This window comes from Pagrus major, chromosome 13 (assembly GCF_040436345.1).
Source record: "Pagrus major chromosome 13, Pma_NU_1.0".
Lineage (NCBI taxonomy): Eukaryota > Metazoa > Chordata > Actinopteri > Spariformes > Sparidae > Pagrus > Pagrus major.
This window is the reverse complement of record NC_133227.1, coordinates 12,858,337-12,877,829: the sequence shown is the minus strand read 5'-3', so window position 1 is coordinate 12,877,829 and position 19,493 is coordinate 12,858,337. Positions and strand designations below refer to the sequence as shown.

General features: G+C 40.5%; 3 protein-coding genes across 3 annotated transcripts; 1 reads left to right on the top strand and 2 right to left on the bottom strand.

Moving 5' to 3' along the window:
- Positions 1-302: 302 nt before the first annotated feature.
- On the top strand, positions 303-6,630 carry ftr82 (finTRIM family, member 82). The gene is made up of 7 exons (XM_073479475.1): positions 303-1,002; positions 2,305-2,400; positions 2,511-2,744; positions 4,096-4,255; positions 4,351-4,407; positions 4,623-4,688; positions 4,951-6,630. The coding sequence occupies exons 1-7, from the start codon at positions 412-414 to the stop codon at positions 5,469-5,471; spliced, it is 1,725 nt and encodes a 574-aa protein (XP_073335576.1). The 5' UTR covers positions 303-411; the 3' UTR covers positions 5,472-6,630.
- A 930-nt stretch (positions 6,631-7,560) lies between these two features.
- On the bottom strand, positions 7,561-9,974 carry atp5l (ATP synthase, H+ transporting, mitochondrial F0 complex, subunit g). Its single transcript, XM_073479532.1, has 3 exons — positions 9,840-9,974; positions 9,262-9,422; positions 7,561-7,759 (listed from the first exon to the last, which is right to left on the bottom strand). Exons 1-3 carry the CDS (start codon positions 9,889-9,891, stop codon positions 7,661-7,663), a joined length of 312 nt encoding a protein of 103 aa, XP_073335633.1. The 5' UTR covers positions 9,892-9,974; the 3' UTR covers positions 7,561-7,660.
- A 776-nt stretch (positions 9,975-10,750) lies between these two features.
- nherf4b (NHERF family PDZ scaffold protein 4b) lies at positions 10,751-18,321 on the bottom strand. The gene is made up of 11 exons (XM_073479115.1): positions 18,248-18,321; positions 15,307-15,334; positions 14,618-14,682; positions 14,316-14,527; positions 14,011-14,215; positions 13,771-13,907; positions 12,319-12,523; positions 12,035-12,231; positions 11,693-11,902; positions 11,386-11,601; positions 10,751-11,295 (listed from the first exon to the last, which is right to left on the bottom strand). Exons 1-11 carry the CDS (start codon positions 18,279-18,281, stop codon positions 11,260-11,262), a joined length of 1,545 nt encoding a protein of 514 aa, XP_073335216.1. The 5' UTR covers positions 18,282-18,321; the 3' UTR covers positions 10,751-11,259.
- Between the last annotated feature and the right edge of the window lie 1,172 nt (positions 18,322-19,493).

Sequence of the window (19,493 nt, the reverse complement as noted above, 5' to 3'; positions counted from 1 at the left end):
ATTAGTTGCCACTTGTTACGCCTTTTTTACATTTCATTCATTCTCTTTCTTTCACACTGTCCACTCTCTCTCTCTCTCTCTCTCCTCTCCTGTCTGCCCGCCCTCTCTCTCTCTCTCTCTCCCTCTCTGTCTCTCTCCCTCTCTGTCTCTCTCCCTCTCCCTTCTCCCTCCTTGCTCAACCTGCTTATCTGAACTGGGCAGGGCTCGATATACTCACAGCACAGGGGGAGGGCCTTGTCTGCTTTCAATCAATAACCTCTGGAATTCAGAAATACAAGTAGGTCCTGTCTCTGGCAGGCTGTACCACACTCTTGAGGGCGGGCTCCCAGGCACACTCGACGAAATTTCTATCTGCTCTTTGGCGTTCTCTGCCTGTTTCCTCAGGTCTGACTGTGTTTTTAGTCCATCACAATGGCTGATCACACGTCTCCAGATTACTTCAACTGCTCCCTGTGCCTGAACCTCCTGAGGGACCCTGTGGCTATCCCCTGTGGCCACAGTTTCTGTATGGACTGCATCAGTGGCTACTGGAACGAGGCTGACTACACAGGGATTTACATTTGTCCTCAATGTAAGATCACATTCACCCAGAGGCCTGTTCTGCGGCCCAACGCCACCCTGAGCATGGTGGCTGAGAAGATCAAGAAGAGCGGGCTGACCCTCAACCTCAACACGTCCCAGGGGAACATCTACGCCGGGCCGAGCGATGTCCCCTGTGACTTCTGCTCTGGGAAGAAACTAAAGGCTGTAAAATCCTGTCTCAACTGTCTGGCGTCCTACTGCGAGAAGCACTCAAAGCCTCACTATGAATCTGCCACATTCAAAAGGCACAAGCTGGTGGAGGTGCTGGGAAACCTGGACAGGAAGATCTGCCCGCAGCACCAGAAGTCCCTGGAGCTCTTCTGTCGAACAGATCAGATGTGTATCTGCGCTATCTGCACAGTCAGTGAACACAGGGGCCATGACATTGTCTCTGCTGAGGCGGAGAGGGGTGAGAAACAGGTAAGAGATCCTCCTGTGTCTGTTGATGGATTGAAAGTGTGATTTCATGTCGGAGAGATAAGCAGCCTGATTGAAATAATATATGTTTGAAGACAGATAAGCTGTTTAAAAGAGGCACATCCTTGATACATTAGAAATATAAAGTCATTGGAGTATTTTGAGCGAGAGAAAACGGGTTGTTTTTCCCAACTCCTGCCTCTGCACTACAACTGGCGCCTGTACTTTGACCCATTTCGCCAACGCTATCAGCTAAACTGGCAGGCATTCACCGCCAAAACAAGTCCGGCTCTCTGATTAGCTGCGTGGAGCCTGGGGGAGTGTCTTCTAGTTATCGCCTCTGAAAGCTGCTTTTCAGAGAATGCGGCATTCCAGCTGTGGGATAGATACACAGAAACTTCCTTCTGCTGCGGCGGTTCCCACCTGTGGGAGTTGGCCTGTAATGATACTGGAATGTCAGGGAGTCAAGGCCTTCAACACCTCATGACCGGCCAATCACAGTGTTGTAACCACGGCGCTGCAGTGCACATTCAAATGATTCACTTTGCCAGTAAAAACGATGGAGAGGAGATAAGACTGTCAGCAGATACTGTAGTATACGAATGCACCAGTCAGAGCTGTACTAGTTTTTATGGATGAGTAATTGAAAGTGTTTTTATGGCAGCAGGGATATGGGCTGAAGGGTTTTCAGGGCACGATGGAGTTATAATTCATCCTGCTGTTTTCTTTACAACACGGCCAGTCTGGTTTCTCTCATCTAACGATTTACAACCTGAATCTCACACATCTCACTCCCGCTCTCTCCCCTCCCCCTCTCATGTTCGACCCCCCCCCCCCCCCCCCCCAGATTCCCCACATTCCTCAAGCTTATCTTGAAGAATGGGTTGGTGGGCTTGAGTAAAAGCTGAATTAGAAGCCCTCTATTCTGCACGTCAGTGCTGCATGCACCTTGAAACATCTCTTTAAAAGTCAGGCAGCGGTAGATTCGCATTCCTAACGTGGCCGGAATTCCATTACAGATTTTTTCCCCCCTCTCTCCCTCCGAGATAAAAGCTGGCCGTATTATGAAGATTCTTTGAGTCGGGTTTATTAGACATGCCCAAGGGCCTCCCCAGATATTCCTTAATGAGAAAGAATGTTTTTATGGAACCAACAAATACGAGGCTTTAAGTCTCGTACAATAAAACAGCATGACATTCAATTACATCTTATGAATGCTAAATTAAAGGAGGCCAGTCAGCGTGGGATTGCATGCTAAACAAAACAGTGAAATAACTGGCTGTGTAATATGTCTTTATTCTGCAGAAACTCCTGGGAATCTCTCAAGCTGAGATTAGACAAAAATGCCAGGAGAGGGTGAAGGAGCTGGATGAGCTGAAGACTGCGGTGGATTCACTCAAGGTAACGTCAGTCAATGACTGAATGTAGTTACATTGCAAAAAAGAAAGTCATTACTGTTAAACTACAGCAGGTCTTCTGTAAAACGCTGACATTTTGAACCTTGTGTGCAGAACTCTGCCCAGAGAGCCATGGTGGAGAGCCAGAAGATGTTCGAGGACATGATCCGCTCCATTGAGAGGATGAGGTCAGAGGTGACCAAGCTGATTGGTATCAACGAGAAGGCCGCTTTCAACCAGGCCGAAGCTTTGATCGAGCGACTGGAACAGGAGATTGACGAACTGAAGAAGAAGGAGTCGGGCCTCAAGCAGCTGTACAGCACCGAGGACCACATCCACTTCCTGCAGGTAACATAGTGACTATTTAGGAAGAAATACATCTGGAGTTGTCATTTAATGATGTTAAAGCAACATTATGTCACTTTTTAAAGGTGCAATGCGAAAGAATTTTAAAGATTTTCAAAAAAAATAACTAACAATGACAGAATGTGAAGAAATTGAGTTGAAGAGATATTGAAGTTAGCATGCTAACCAGCTAGCCTCAGCCTGTCCTTTCTCTCAATAGCACTATTGAGCAGTCCGGACTGCTAGCTGCACGGCTAATTCAGTTAACTAGCTTACAGCAGCTAGGTTTGCAGCAGTTAGCAGTCACTCGGGTGCTATGCTGACCCCCGTTTGTTTGTAGCACGTATTCAAGAGGTGACCAGTTCTTACATATTGCACCTTTAACATTAAAATAACAGGCCTCCTCTGGCCTCCTCTGGCCTCCGCCCATATGAAAAACTGGGATTGGCTCCAGTAACCCCCGCAACCCCCTGAAAGGGGGGGATAAAGCGGTAACATCCCCGTGACCCTCACGGATAAAGCGGTTAAGAAAATGAGATGAGATGAGGAACATTAAAATAACAGCTTCTTTATCATTCTGATGGAACAGTGTCTTGTAATGGGATGAATGGTGTCTCTGTCTCAGCCACTCCGCCCCCCATCACTTGTTTCTGCACTATGTAACTTCAGTGAGAGGGTAGGATCACAGTGTTAAATACATGTTTACTTCAACATACAAGTTTTCAACACAACACTGTTATGACATAATGAGTTTTGTTTGTAGTCAGCACCTACATTACATCTGACAAACTGTTACAGACCTGGGATTTGTATTTAAAACAGTGGTTGCACTCAGAAACTGTGGGGGACGCTGAATCGTACAAAATGACAATTTCTACATAATTTTGCTTTGTAACTTGGTGGCATCATCCAACATATAAGGCAGTAGGTTGACAAACTAATAGTGTCAGTGTCATGTGTTACTGTTGTGACTTTGCAGTTTCACTCTGATTCTGGACTAATGCCAGTCAAATATACATATGGGTGTGGTTTTTAATGAGAAGGTTTACTCACACAGGTTGTCCATGATCATGATGACAGTATAAATACACAACTACAAGTCCTTTGTATCATTTGGGTGTAACAGTTTCTAAACAAGCACTTCAAGAGGCTTTGATATATTACTCACAATGTGTGGTTGGAAATTTGGATGTATCTTTTACCATGACTCTAGCTTTAAAGTTGTGTGATGTTCACTTTGAAATCATGGTCCGTACGTAAAAATCAATTTGGTCAACTCCATTTGTTTCTCAGATAGGTCTTGTTGATGTGTATTCATCCTCGTCACGACACTTGCTTCTCTTTCCTCCATCAGAACTTCAACTACCTCTGCACCCCCACCGACGACGGCTTCATCCCCAGAGTGACGGTGAACCCTGACTTCTCCTTCGGGGCCGTCAGGAAAGCTGTGGCTGAGATCAAGGACCGCCTGGAGGAGTTTGGCAGAGAGGAGCTGCTCAAGATCTCCAAGTCAGGTCTGACCTCCGAACTGATCACAGTACTTCAACAGGATAGGCAGCAAACACCAACAAACAAAGTTTTCTAAATATGAATGTGTTCTGTCTTACAGTGAACGAGGTCCCCGTGTACACTACAGAGAGTCGAACATTGGACAGGAGGAGCAGAGGTGAGCACAGTCACGTCCCATATAGCAATATGAGACTGTAGGAGGTTAATTATTGTTTAGGTTGATAATGCAGTTGCCACGAATTGTTGGAGTGATTGCATCATCCATTCTTCAGTTAAAAACACTGCAAGAAACAAACCTCAAAGAAAGAATTAAAGGAATGTGTGTGGGTGTGTGCAGATCACATTGACCAAACATTGTTTATTGATGTGCAGGCAAAGAAGTGACAGTGGACAGCGCGCTTCCTCCAGAGCCAAAGAGCAGAGCAGATTTTGTGAAATGTAAGTATCTGGTGTCTTTACCGCAAATAGATCGAATTGAATCAAATCTGACAGCATTACCTCGTCTGTGAACATTTCAGCATGAGTCACGTCAGATAGATTTCCATCAGCAGGGGTGGTTGTTTAACAGTGAAGATAAAAACTCCCATGATCCCACGCTGTTTACATCTTTTGTTTTGCTTACGAGACCCCTAGCAGCAGAAATGACATCCTGTGCCTTTACTTCTTCAGTTACCAAATAAAATTGTTGTTTTTTCTCCAGACTTCTGCCAGCTGAAATTGGACCCTAACACAGCCTACAAGGAGCTGTACATCTCTGACAGCAGCAGAAAGGTCATCCGCACCAGGGACCTGCAGCCCTATGGAGAGAACTCGGACAGGTTCGACAGCTTTGCCCAGGTGCTCTGCCGGGAAGCCCTGTCCGGAGGCCGCTTCTACTGGGAGATCGAGTGGAGCGGGGAGTTTTCCATCGGTGTGGCCTACAGGGGCATCAGCCGGAAGGGCAAAGGCTCGCTGTGTCTGCTGGGCTACAACGATAAATCCTGGAGTCTCCTCTGCTCCGACTCGGGCTACTCCGCCTGGCACAACCGGGTGGACAAAGCCATCAGCGCCCCCCACTCCCCCAGGATAGGCGTGTACCTGGACCACACTGCGGGCGTGCTGGCGTTTTATAGCATAAGCAACAGCATGACCCTCCTGCACAGGTTTGAGACCACGTTTGTTGAGCCCCTCTATCCGGGCTTTGGAGTTGGAACCTCAGTCAAGATCTGCAATATCAAGTGAACACTGATGTTTGAGCATTTGAAAATCTGAAAACATTTTTTCATGTGTTTCCTTTTATACAAACCAGATTCCAAAAAAGTTGGGCGCTGGAAAATAACAACAAAACAAAATGTGATCATTTGCTTCTTCTTTTTGACATTTACTCAACTGAAAACAGTACACGGACAATATATAAGCATAATGTTTTACCTTCACTTTCATTGATTTTTTGTTAAAATATGCTTCTGAATTTGATCCCAGCAACATGTTTCAAACAAGTTGGGACAGCGGCGGCAAAACACTGGGAATGTTACTACTCTGAAACACAATATTGTACTACAGAAACACATCGTCACTGAACACAGTTCAGTTTTAATTTTTGGATTTATACAGGATCCAAACTTTTATAAAATCGAAGTTGTAATATACGGCAATGCTTTTGGAATATATATTTTTGCAACATTTTGAAACTGTACCAAACCACATTTCTTATTTTTGAAGAGTAATGTTTCTACAAAAATTGTATATATTCTTTTTTCTTTAACTCATCACATCACATATTGTGTTTTGCATTGTGCTGTTGGATCACATTTTCATGCTAGTTTTTCTAAGACATTATTGAAATACATTACTGCTACACAATCACACAAATACAACCTACAGAGAAGTGTTATCTTTCCTGGCATCTGATAATAACTGCTGGATGATATTTTAACATGTACGTATCTGATAAACAGTCCTGTTCTCTGTTCCCACTGATAGTTGGACCATCACAACTATTACATCATAAAGGTGTTACATGTGTCAAGTGATGATGTTATTAAAAGTCATAAAGGATGTAACCTGAGATAACCTGAGATATATTTGCTCATGATAGATCATTACATTCTTACACAATTCATCTAAAATACATTGCTCTCTTATGATCGGTATGAGTAATACAGTAATGTATTATTATGGCTTCAACACACCTAGAAGACGGTTCATCATGTGTTAATATTATCTGATAGTTGTCATATCAGTTGCTGAGTTTTTAGTTTTTTCACTTGAACTAACCTTTATTTAATTGTATGTATGTTTACTTATATAATGGACCACCAGAGTATAATTGATATCAACAAAAGACTTGTTTTGTAACAAAATTGTTCAATAGTTCTAAATAAAGAGCTAAAGGAATGAACTGATTTGTTTGTGATATCATTTTTTTATTTCTGCATGAAAACATAAGGACCAAATCTGATCCAATCAGGATTGCCAAATGAAATGTGTTATTGCATTAGAAATGATAGAAGCCACCTGCTCTGAAATTTATTATAGTGCTAACACTACTTGAACAATACGTACAGTACTCACAGCTCCCTCTGCTGGCTGATATTTGGAACTGAACTAAATCCTGTGTGGACAACGCAAAGTTTTTAATTTATAGTCAAGCTGCCAAAATGATGGCAACTTTCCTGTTCTGACTATCTTCAGAGATGTATTTCATGTCAGAAAACATGATATTAACTTTAGATACATTTAAAAGGTACTTTGGATTTCTCTGCATAAAGATATAATAGGACAGTACAGTACAATCACTGTGCTCCAAAACATCTAAAACTAGCTCACTATGTATATGTATCTTTGGGTGTAAAAATTAAGATGGTTTCTTACTTCAGAAACATGGTCAGGACAGCGCAAACCCATTGTAGGCAAAGTTAGTTAAAGACAGCATGGGGTGAACAGTCAAGTGCAAAGGTGCAGGATGATTCTTTTTTCACAGATCTCCTAGTTTCAGCAAACATTTTAACATTTTACTACCTTCTTAAGCACAGGTGTTACCACCACCAATAACAATGGCGCAGTTACCTAACAGTCGAGTGAGCATTCACAATACCAAACCTCTGAAGTTACTATTTACATCTGAGCTTTTCCTTCTCTGCCAAAATGTCCTTTGTATGAACTAAAACGAACACTTTTCCACCTACCTCACAGAAGTGTCCATGGTACTGTCTCAGTACTTTAGGCTTTAATCATTTATATTTCTTTTTGCTGTACACAGATGCCAAACACCTAAGCAACACTAAACCATGCATGTTATATAAAAGGCAAAGACTCAGAAAACAAGACGTTCAGTTTAACAATAGATATATATTTATTAGTTCCCAGGATTCTAGCAGGAAGTCGAGCATACAACGCTCAAAAGAAATAAAAGCATGACAGTCCAAAATTCAGACAGCATAGCCAACGATGCCTCCTTTGCCAATGCACTCTCCAATGTAGAACCACATCAACACCTCAGTGGCCACTAGTCCGTTCCTGAAAGCATCCTGTGGGGAAAAAATTTTTAAAAAAAAGATTTAAATTGGCTTCTGGAGAAGTGATTTAGCCACCACCGACAAACTTCCCGTCATTGTTCTACTTGGGGATTGATTTAGTCGTGATTCATTTTGTATGGCATAGACTTCAACAATGAAAACAGAATACTGAGGAATACACCCCACTGCTTTCACTGGCCTTTAAGCATGCAATTATTATAATTATAATAATAAAAATAATAATAATTATATATTCAATTATTTTGCCATTATTTCCACACTATGTAATCTACTCAGCTATTTTTAAAATCATAATTAAAGTACAATTTGAATTAATATACAAATCTTACATCTGCATTTTTGTAGCCAATAAGGCTACCCAATCACAATCACAATCATAAAATCCCTGACATACGGAAAAAACTAAAAACAAAACTCTGCAACAGGCCCAGGTCTGGAGAGGTGAGCATGACCACTGATCAACACAGGAGTTTGATTGAATGTCTGCTATTGATGATGCGCTAAACACCAATGGTTAAAAAGTAACTAATACTCTTGAGTAGTGTTTGAGAAGAATACTTTGTACTTTTAGGTATTTCAATGAAGTGTTATTTTGATACCAGTAGTTGTACTTGTAATTGAGTAATATTTCTCTAATGTAACTGCACTAGAGTTCAGATTTTCAGTTCTCTTTCCACCACTGGGTTTTTTGTGCCGAGAGCATCACAAAAGGAAAATTCCATTTAACTCCATTATTATTTGGATGGTAGTGAGGTAGTGATCTGTAGAGCCACAAAAATTGGTTGATGAATATATCGAGGGAATATTAATTGCTAACTATTTTGACAATCAATTTATCGTTTCGACATTCCTTTAAGCAGAAATCGTCAAACATTTGCTGGTTTCAGCCTCTTGAATGAAAGGATTTGCCGCTTCTCCTTGTCGTTCCTTACTTTGGGAAATTGTCACAATTGGCAAACATTTTATGGTCTAAACATTGAATCAATTAATCTTAAAAATAACAAACAGTTTAATCATAATAAAATAATTGTAGTTGCAGCCGTTAAAAAAACTGACAACTTTGGCAAATAAAACCATAAGCATTTGCATGGCTTGATTCTATGGGGAATAAATGGGTAATATATGTTTGGAAATCTAAATGAACTTTTAGTAAACATTTAAAATGACAGACATTTAAAAACAATTAAATCTATTCTGGTCAACAAACTGCATAAGGGTTTACAGTTTGCCATGGGACTCAAATTTACAGCAACACAGTCCACATTTTGTTTCCTATACTATTAGTAGGATTAATGCAGTTTACAGTAACAAATAAAACCATCAAACCTTATATTGGTGAAGCTTGAACCAGAAAATGTCCATGGTCAACTAATCGACAAATTGTTTCAGCTCAAATCAGGATATCAGAAAGTCTCCCACTGTCATTATTTTATATGAACTCCATGCAGCCACCAGAACTCAGTGTTCTGTCTACTACTGTAGGAGACACGCACCTTCACCGTCATCTGACCGAGGCGTCCTGACTGGAGACCCTTGAGGACGTTTGCGGCCCCCGAGATGGCCTTGGGGATCTCGGCAGGGGAAGGGGGGACAAGCTCGACACGGGCATAGTACCAGAAGGTTGATAGCCGGGGTTTGGAGTAGGTGACAGCGGCTAAGAGAGAAGAAATATTGCAAACATGAGTCCTGTTCAACTTTCCTTTGCTGCGGCCAAAGCTAGCTTTTGCTGCAGAGCTCCCCTGCATGCCGATCTGTAGCATTAGCCACATAGCTATATGGTTTACTTACTGAGTGTGAACAGTACAAAGCAAGCGTACTGTGTAAAATAACTGTAAATTAGACAAAGAGAGACAAGCAATATGAAATCTTAATTCGGTGTTTGCTACACAAAATAGCATTAGCTAGTGCTACATCCATTTCATTCAATTGATGACAGTCTCGGTGCAATTGGCAGCGTCGGCCTAGCCTTAGCTCTGTCTTGTCAATAAAGATTTTACAACCCACGTAACTACAATTCAGTTCCCGGTTATTGGATACATGTAGTGATTAATAGCACAACAAATTAACATACCGCCGACCAGGGTAGGTACTTTAGCAACCAGTTTCTGCACAGCCTGTGCCATGTTGATGCCTTTGTCGATGCTAACTGCTTCCCCTGAATGTCACCCTCAGGACCGGGACAGGACCGACTGCAGCTGCCCACACAAGTGCCTGAACAGAAACTACTGCCTGCTATATTCAGACCTTGTTGTGTAATCACGGGTTACATTATATAATGACATTTTTATATGTCGTGCGACATTTATATGTCGTGCGACGTTTCTAGAATTTAGTATATGCTTAAACCTCCAACAATTTAGCCCTACAGTTCATATATCGAATTCAGTAGTTCTTTTAAGATGGCTAAAAAAAATAGCTAATGCACAAGCTACATGTTTGCAATATGGCCACAAGAGGGCGCAGTGAACCACCTAAAAAGTCTAGACACTAGATAAAGGTAATTAATACAGACATTAATGAGATACATTTAAATGGGGTTAAAATTGGACACTCATTTTTTAAAGGCAAACAGTTATCCAGTTTTAAACACTGACTTTACCAAGAAGATGTGAGATACCATCTTGAGAAAAATGTAGACCCTAGAGCATGAGCCATCCATCAGATCACATCTCAGCCAAGATTTTGGCAACACCAAATGATGTCATGATCATTTAATCTTGTAATATATTTGCTCCAATCGGTTACATGAAAATCTTGGGTTATGATTACATAACTTCTGCTAAAACATTTATTCTAGTATTATTATTTATAGTATGTTTTAAGCTTTTACAATTTTGGGAGTCCAATATGACAAATGGTTGGTGAATATTCACACACATATGTACGATCACACATAAAAATGTTATACAATGGAACAAAGTTGTTGTTTTTTCCATAACTACAATATTTGCTGTCAGCTCCATTTTCAATAAACACACACTCTTTGTGAGAACAAACATTTTATATGTAATGTGTTAAACAAAAAACACACTTAACACTCAACTCCCACCCAAAACAATACAACTAACACTTTTCATATAACATTATAACAAAGGGCCATCACCAGTTTCTTCGTCCACACAGCCACTGGGTCCCATGCACCTCAGTACAATAAGAAACAGTTTATTGACATAATGGCCCCTTATGGAGCCTAATTTTATTCATTCTGTATTTTATCTGATTGACATTGTGTGGCAATTAGATTAAACGTTCTACATTCTGAATGTATAATACTGAACCAAAAGACAATTTCATATCATACACAAATACACCTTACAATATTTCTTTGTTGTGTGTACAAGTGACACTGTTACAGTTTCATTAAGCTTGTTGTATGTGTTATGAATTCCTTTGTGAAACTCTGGGATCAGATTAAGGCAATCTATGTTTTTCTTCTTTTCTTCTTCATTCAGTTTGAAGTCTCCTCAGTCGGCATATGGTGTCTTTGTCACTCACAAACATGATATCTCACAATTCTCATCCTCCTGCTGAGATGCAAATAAGAAAAGATGGTCAACGTATTGGTAAATAGATTATGCAGAAGAAGATATGAAAAACATTTTTTTGTGTGTTTTTACCTCACTGTCAGTGTTATCTCTGGTAGGCATGTCAGCCTGCTCCACCTTGTTGTAGCCAGTCTTATCCATGACTAGTAAGGAAAGAAAATGTCCTCCTTCCTTCACAAGCATAATCACATCTTCCAGATATTTCTCCTCCACATTTTGTCCGTTGACTTCCATCACCACATCACCCACAAGTAATCCTGCACTCTGCCCTGCACCTCCAAAAGCCACCTACAAGAAGAAAAGCAAAGTTTAGAGCCACATTTGACAGAAAAAGAAATATCCTGACCTGCGCTCTTCTTGTTCTTTTTGCCTTTGATACCTGGCTGATGAAGGTCCCAGGAGAGTGTGGGACACAGCCCAGGTTAAAGCCAAACCCCAAAGGGCCTTTTCGGAGAGAACAGTGTCTGGGTTTACAGGAGGCATCCATTTCCTTTTGTGGTGATGGCTCTGCTGCAGAGGCTGGTGTGCTGCTCTCCTTTACTTGCTCATCAGCATCGTCCTCACAGAAGAGAAGCGGTGATAGACCCAACTGCAGAAACAAATTAAAGAGAAAAACATTAAAAAATGACCGTTATCTGGATGTGAATTATGTTTGGCTCTACAGTGAGTGTCATCCTAAACATTTGATTAAAAAATGTGTATCTGGTGAAGTGATTCCCACCTTAATGTAAAACTCCAGCCCCTGCAGAGTGATGGTGGTGAGGGAGACCTGCCGTCCACTTAGTCTCACTCTGTCCACAATCTCCTCATGCTTCAGTGATTCCACTGACTCTCCATTGACCTCAAGCAGCAGCTCTCCATCCTTCATACCTGCCTTCTCTGCTGGACTGCCACTGTCCATCTCGCGCAGGATATGATCTAGTATTCAAACACAGAGAGATATTTAAATCAAAGACTAAAGTCTAGAAAGCATGTGTTGGATTTTTGTGTTCCCTGTGTTCTCACATTTGCGTCCTGATGGAGCCTTCTCCATCCGAAGGAGGAAGCCGTAGCCCTCAGACCCACAGACCAGGTGGAGTTTCCGGGCTCTATAAGGCAGGTTATTTTGAACAGCGATGGTGGGCAGGATTGGGATTCTCTGTCGCATGTAGTTCTGCTCGCTCTCGCTGTCAATTACTAGGATGGTGATGTGATTGCCGCATTTTTTCATCTACAGCAAAACATTATTTATTACTGCCAGACAAGGTTGGACATTATATGTTCAATCTTGTAATTGTAATGGACCGGTTTTTGTGTGCTTTTTCTTTTAAAAGGTGCTATATGTAAGAATTTGAATTGAAAACATTAAAAAAAATTAACTAAAATTATTAACAGGATGTGAAGAAATAAAAGTTTTTACATAATGACATAGTTAACATGCTAATCAGCTAGCCCTTGCCCATCCCGGTCAGAAGGTAATGTGTTAGCAGCTTAAGCAACAGCAATCCCCCCATGCTCCAAGATCACAGTCCGGGCCACCAGCTGCACGGCTAACAGAGCTAACTAGCTAACGTTGGCTACATTTTTCAGCAGTTAGCAATTATTCTGTGGATATGCTTCCCCATTGGTTGTGAGCATGAATTAGACAGGATGCCAATTCCTGCATATAGAACCTTTAAATATTGTTTTTATTATGACTTTATTAACATTTCTTAGTTACTTCTATTATTAGAAACAACATTTGCAGGCCATCTAAGTTTAAAGGAAGAGTTCACCCAAAAATGAAAATTCAGTCATCAACTCACCCCCTTTCCAATTGTAAACTGGGTGAAGTTGCGTAGTCCACAAAACATTTCTCCTACACAGCGGAAGTAGATGGGGACTTGTTTTAAAACGTAAAAAAAAAAACTGAAAAAAAAAACATAAAATGAAGCTGGTCCAGCGTAATCCAAGTCTCAAAAAGCCTTGGCCATCCAAAATTGATGTGAAAAACATTATTTACACTCTTTACACGCCGTCAAGCTTGTTCACCCAATTCAGATGGGGTGCAAGCTAACTCTTTTAGCTTAGCAGCTACAGTGAAGATTTCAGTTTAAAAAAGGGTGTAAGTAATGTCTTTTCAAATCAATTTGGAATCTTGGGGCTTCTGGAGACTGGGATTATGCCAGACGAGCTGTATGGAGCAATTTTATGTGTTTTTTCAGTTGTTCTTTTATGTTTTTAAAACAAGTCTCCATCTACTTCAGTTGTTTTGGATAAAGCTGTTTTGCTGTGAAGCTCCAGATATGTTTTGTGAACTAAAATACTTCACCTGACATTCTGTCATCATGAAGGTGAGTAGATGGTGCCTGAATTTTCATTTTTGGGTGAACTGCTCCTTTGATAACCAGTTTTGGAGTGAATGACAGTGAAAAAAAGTACAGCAAAAGAGTGGCTGTACGTTTGTAATGCTGATTACAGAAAGGGGCTGACACATACCATCCTGCTGAGTGCAGAGTGTGTCAGATCAGACACTGTTGCTCCGTCCATCCACACCAAGCGATCTCCCTTACACACCCCAGCCTTTTCAGCTGCCCCTCCTGCCACCAGGCTCACAGAGAAGCGACCTCTCTCTCCTACAGAGCAGAAACAGGAGGAGTGACTGCATTAGACTGCACAGACTTCTGATGGACATCTAATCTGGGACCTTGGACCTGTGATTACTAGAAGTAGTGTTACCTTCCACGGGTGCGAAGTTGATGCCCAGACCTGAGACATGATCCCTGGTGATGTGGCAGAGTCTGGGCGGTTTGCAGCCCTCTCCCTTCTGCGCTCTGGTGAGATCGTGGAGGTCTTGACCTCTGGACAGAGCCCGCTCATACTCCTCCCCATTCAGCACTAATAAACATAGCTGGTGTCCACTTAGCTTTATCTTCCTCGCCACCTGATTCATAAAACGGGCTCACAGTCACCACTTAGGATCCTGTCACCTTTGTAAAGGTTTCTGTGAGTTTAATAATGTAGTGATAGTGAGCTCATCTTACCTCAGGGTGAGGAACATCATCAACATAGCAGTTGTTGACCTCCAGAAGCCTGTCTCCATCTTGAAGGCCACTGCGGCACGCCACCCCTCCTGACGCTACATTTCTGATGATGTGACCCTGTCGATCTTTCTCCACCCGCAGATGGAAGCCGTAGGACTCCCCCTCCTCTCGTTTAAGAACACACAGACGTGGGCTGGGTGTTGACACAGAGTCTGAGCCGGAAGAGACAGAAAAGTCATACCTTCCCTGAACAGAGTGTCACTATCGTCTGATTCATTGAAGATAATTTGTATGCAAGATACCTGCGTCGTCTGTGATGACCATCACTGGGTTGTCTATGCCCTCTTTTGGATTGAATTTAAATTTCCTGCAAAGGGAGAGATGAGAGATGTGGGGCTTAAGTTTAAGTTACAATCTATGAGAAACAAAAGCAACATTTTCCTTTTGTTATGACCCTCTAAACTTAAACTTAACGTTTAAGCGGATAAATATCTATGTAATAAAAATGCCATATTTGTTTTTCTGAATTTCAATGAAAGCTATCGATCAATTGCATCAATTACAATTACATTTCAATTTTCAGTGCAGATTACCCTCACCGTCCCTTATTATCAACACATTAACAGCATTTATCTCTGCATATTTGGCCTTATCTCGGGCCCAAAGTCTTAAAGATTACTTAGTTCCAAAAGTCAACATGCCCAGCTGAGTCAATTACAGTTTTTAAATTCATGCTGTACAGTACATACAATACATTACCCTAATGTGATATGATTCTGGGCAGCTATAAATGCTACAATTCTGTCTTTCAGTCTAAATGTCCAACTCAGATCTATGCTGTGCCTGATCATCTTAACATTATTTTTATAAGTAGTAGCAGTACAGTGTTCACATCTAAATTTGAACTGAGAGTGAAATAATAAAATGTATGAATGAATAAATAGAAATAAATGAATATTGGTGCAAACAGTTAGATGAAGAGCAGACTTACTCTGTCAACCCTCTGATTTCCATCAAACCTTGAAAAACAGAAATCGTATCAATTTAATTGCTTTAACAGCATCAAGTTCAGGCAGTGAAATTTAATATTCACACATTTCCATACATATTTACCATATATACCAACATATATGACGTAGTTACTGTATTCATTTTATCTCAGCATTAGTACGACACACTCCAGATCAAAATTTTCAACATAGCAACACAAGTGACACAACACAACATGATCATTGATTTTAATCACATTAGGGAATATTAATTTGAACTTACAGCTCTGTGAACGTCTCCGTGCACCTGTCTACTAAACAGTAAGATCCTTGGATGACGTGCTGACTTTAACTATCAGCTGAGGCACCATAAAACAGGGTTTGACTTTGTGTGATTATCTTTAGTCTTTGTCCTCTCTTAAAGGGGAGGGAATTATAAAACATTGAAGTTGCAGATGTCGAGTAAATATGTGACAGATAAAGAGTCAAAAGTTGGCAGGAGGATCTGGCACTTGCTCTATCAGTCAGTCGATCAGCATTTTTATATAAATCAATACTTGTTGTGTAAGTGGATTATTGCATCAGAAGAACTGAGGTATTGATATTTTATCAGGGGAAAATACACCCAGATCTTCAAATAAAAAACATTCTGGTACACACTGCACTTTCTCATGTGGAAAAGGTCAGCCATCATCCACTGAACAAGTTTCAATGACGGGCACGAACAATGCAAGATTTGTTTGACAATAAGTTCATGACACCTCATAGGTTTAAAAAATACTCCTCTTACATAAAGGGCATGACTGAATCCTTGATTTAACAAGTTATTAATTCATTTTTACCCATTCTTATTCAGTATCCAAGTTGGGATCCATTTTGGGCCCTGTCCTGTTAGCCATTTATATAAAAAAGGTTGTCTTGTCTGCAACTAAGTGTAAAATTCATGTTTAGACAGATGATACGGTTAAATACTGTGTGCTGACTCTGTATAATCAGCCATAGAGAAATTGGCAGCTGTAGTCAGAAATTACACCTCTCCTTTAATACACTGCAAAATTAATGTATTAATATGAACATAGTATTTGAAAATGAAATAAAACAAAATCAGTGCTACTCTACAGATGCAAAGATATAAATTAGAGTGATGCACATAAAGTAATTCACACTGACTGTTTAATATTGGAAAGGTCACAAACATTTTGCCATCTGGCCATCCAATTAAGCTCTAGAGGAAGTCCCATGTAATCTGACATATTGCCTCCAGTGCCATTCAGTGGCTAAGTTGCCTTGTGGGTAATGTAGGCACCAGGATTTAGAAAAGCAAAAAGAATTTGATTTTAAACTGTCCATAATGAGGCCAACAGTGTTATTGGAGTACAATGCTAAACCAGTGGATTGCTTTTAAAAACTACACTATCCACAATGCAACTTGAGTGGCATCACTGCGATTTATGAGATGACGTGCAGCTTCTTCTGGAGCCACAAAGGCTTTATACTACTTTATTCACATATACAGTAGCACTCCCCAAGACCTGTAAACAGTCTTGTGTAAAATTGGGTGGAGTGACCCTTTAAAGAAAAATTCCCGTTGAAGAAGTGTGACTGAAGCCGATTTCCTCTCAGATCTGGATTATTAGGATATCAACATGCTGCTGCCCTTGACAACATTTTTCACACTGTGGAGTATTACTGATGATGATGATCACAACAGTCACCACTGCAATCTACAGGATAAAGGTGGTCGGCCTTCCCTGTCTGAGTAGTAATAACTATCGGCACTTATTAAACTACAAAGGCCTTGTTCGTGAATTGCCATAACTCATCCTTGCTCCTCCTTGCCTGTACTAAGCTTGCTTCAGTGATTGGTTGATGGCCCAGCCTTGAACCAGAAATGATCCAGCAAAAACCTGCCTTTGCTGTGAGTACAGTGGTCTCATGAAACTATTGAACTATTGAACTATATAAAATATTGACAGCCTCCTGATATTTATTTACCAGACACTCAAGCCATTTGGTACAAGTCTCAAGCAAGTCCCAAGTCATTTTTTCATGGGAAAGTCAAGTCACAGGTTGTGTCAAGTCAAGTCATTTGTTTGTTTTAGTTATTCTACAAAGACGTTAGCAGGGCTTTGCTGTAAAAGAGCATGTGTATGCTCGGCCAACCACATCTAAAGGTTCAATAAAACTAAACTTAATGTAAATTTGCTCATGGGTAATTTGCATCTCCCCATAGTGGCCACTGGGAGCGATGAAAACATCTAAACTATCACTGTCCTCTGCACTGTTTATCTGTTTGGCTCATCATGTCAGTGACACTGAGTCCTTGTTTCTTGGACACAGTTTGAAATAAAAAACAAAGTGTTCTAATAATGTGACCCATTTAGTAACACTCTGCTCCCATATGAAGTCCATCTCTGACATCACATCTACATGGCCAAGCAGCCCCTCTCCTGAATAGCTCATACCACAGGCACTTCGGTACAGCTAATGGGTCACTGTTTACTTTTCCCCACCGTAAACCTTCTTTTCAATGTTCTAGGGCACAGTGGTCCTCTATTTACACATACAGACCAGCATGCTGAAGCTTAACCAGGTCTGTTAAATAGTGACAATTGGCCTAGGAGAGTCAAGAATGATGATCACAATTAGATTTCTTTTTTTAATCTTGGAGGCACTATCCGGACAGATGTACCTAATTTGTTCAACAAGTCAAGTGTTCTATTTAAAATCTATCCAAATCCAAATTTGATCCTGAATGCAGCACAGTAGAATACAAATATGGCACAGGAATGAAAAATACACCAAGAGTTGGAAATATTATTTAAAAACGTAGAAATACAATTAAATATACAGACCAAAGGGACAATGAGTGATACAGCTCATGTAAGATAGTTGGAAAACAAAGTTTAGGACGCTTCACAAGGATTGAATTGAGTGTATTACCTGTACTCGATTTCATGCTGTGTCTCTTTCCCATCAGGTCAGTAGTCTACCTCATGGACGGATGATGTGAATGTGGGAGTACTGTATGCCCAAACATTTTTTCTGACCACACAGAGACTCCTCCCTTTGAGGGACACCAGGCTTAATGTTTAATCCGTGTGTGAAATTATGAGCACACATACCTACAGTATATCTGCTTTGCATTGTCAGTGAACTGATAGTACCAAACACCACAAGACTGTTCCCTATTGTTCTGTCTCAATGAGTGACTTTTCATCTTATTCTGGAGAAGAACTTGTGCTTGTTCCCATGAGAATCACGTCAAAGACTGACTGTCGGTGCCAAGGCCAAAGCTCAGTGACAAGTTACACAAACAGATCAACATTCCCAATAAAGCAACATAGTAGTGATTTATAGTTCAGCTGATGTTGCAGCAAGAGGAGTTGTGCTGATGAAGAGCATAAGAACTGATAGACTGGAAATACTGAGAAGGGGAGGATGAAGGAGGCTGATGAAAAATCAAAACATTACCACTGGTCATATCTATTTCACTTGAAGGGTTCCAGGAAGCCATGCAACACTAACAGATACAGTATTAGAGATAGGAGCTTATTAACTGGGTCCATGTTTTGTCATTTCACCATAGTAGGTCTTCCATTTTTTTTTAGCTTAATTGATTGTGATGCCTCTTTGACAGCATTCAACAGTCAGCACCTGTTTTTCTCTAGATTAAATGTTACGAGATATGAAAGTTACAGTAAAGTGATGACTTTCAGCATTTTAATGTTTAAAGAGCTCAAGATAAAAAAAAAGGATGACGGTTCACTCCATTGTGCTTTTCTGTGTAACAGACTAAACAATAAGATATCAACATGACAGGACATTCCTGGTAAAAAAAAAAAAAAAAAAAACATTCTTTACATGCAAATTGGGAAATATGCTCCAGATTTTAGCAGTTATTTATTAATGATTTCTGACCAAAAGCAAGTTGTAACAAACCAAAACCATAAACTACACACACAAACTTGGCATGACCTGTCACCTACTTCTGTATCTCCTATGAACTTAGGTAGCAATAGTAAGTGCATGTCTGTTTGAACAAAAAGATTGGGAGAGATGATAAAAAAACACACTTTATGGTTCATTTTATCAGTTTCCAGTTGAACACGAGACACTCAAACTAATTAAAACTGTATTAAATCAGCTATGCCTAATTGAGGGCTCAGTCCACTAGATGGCAACAAAA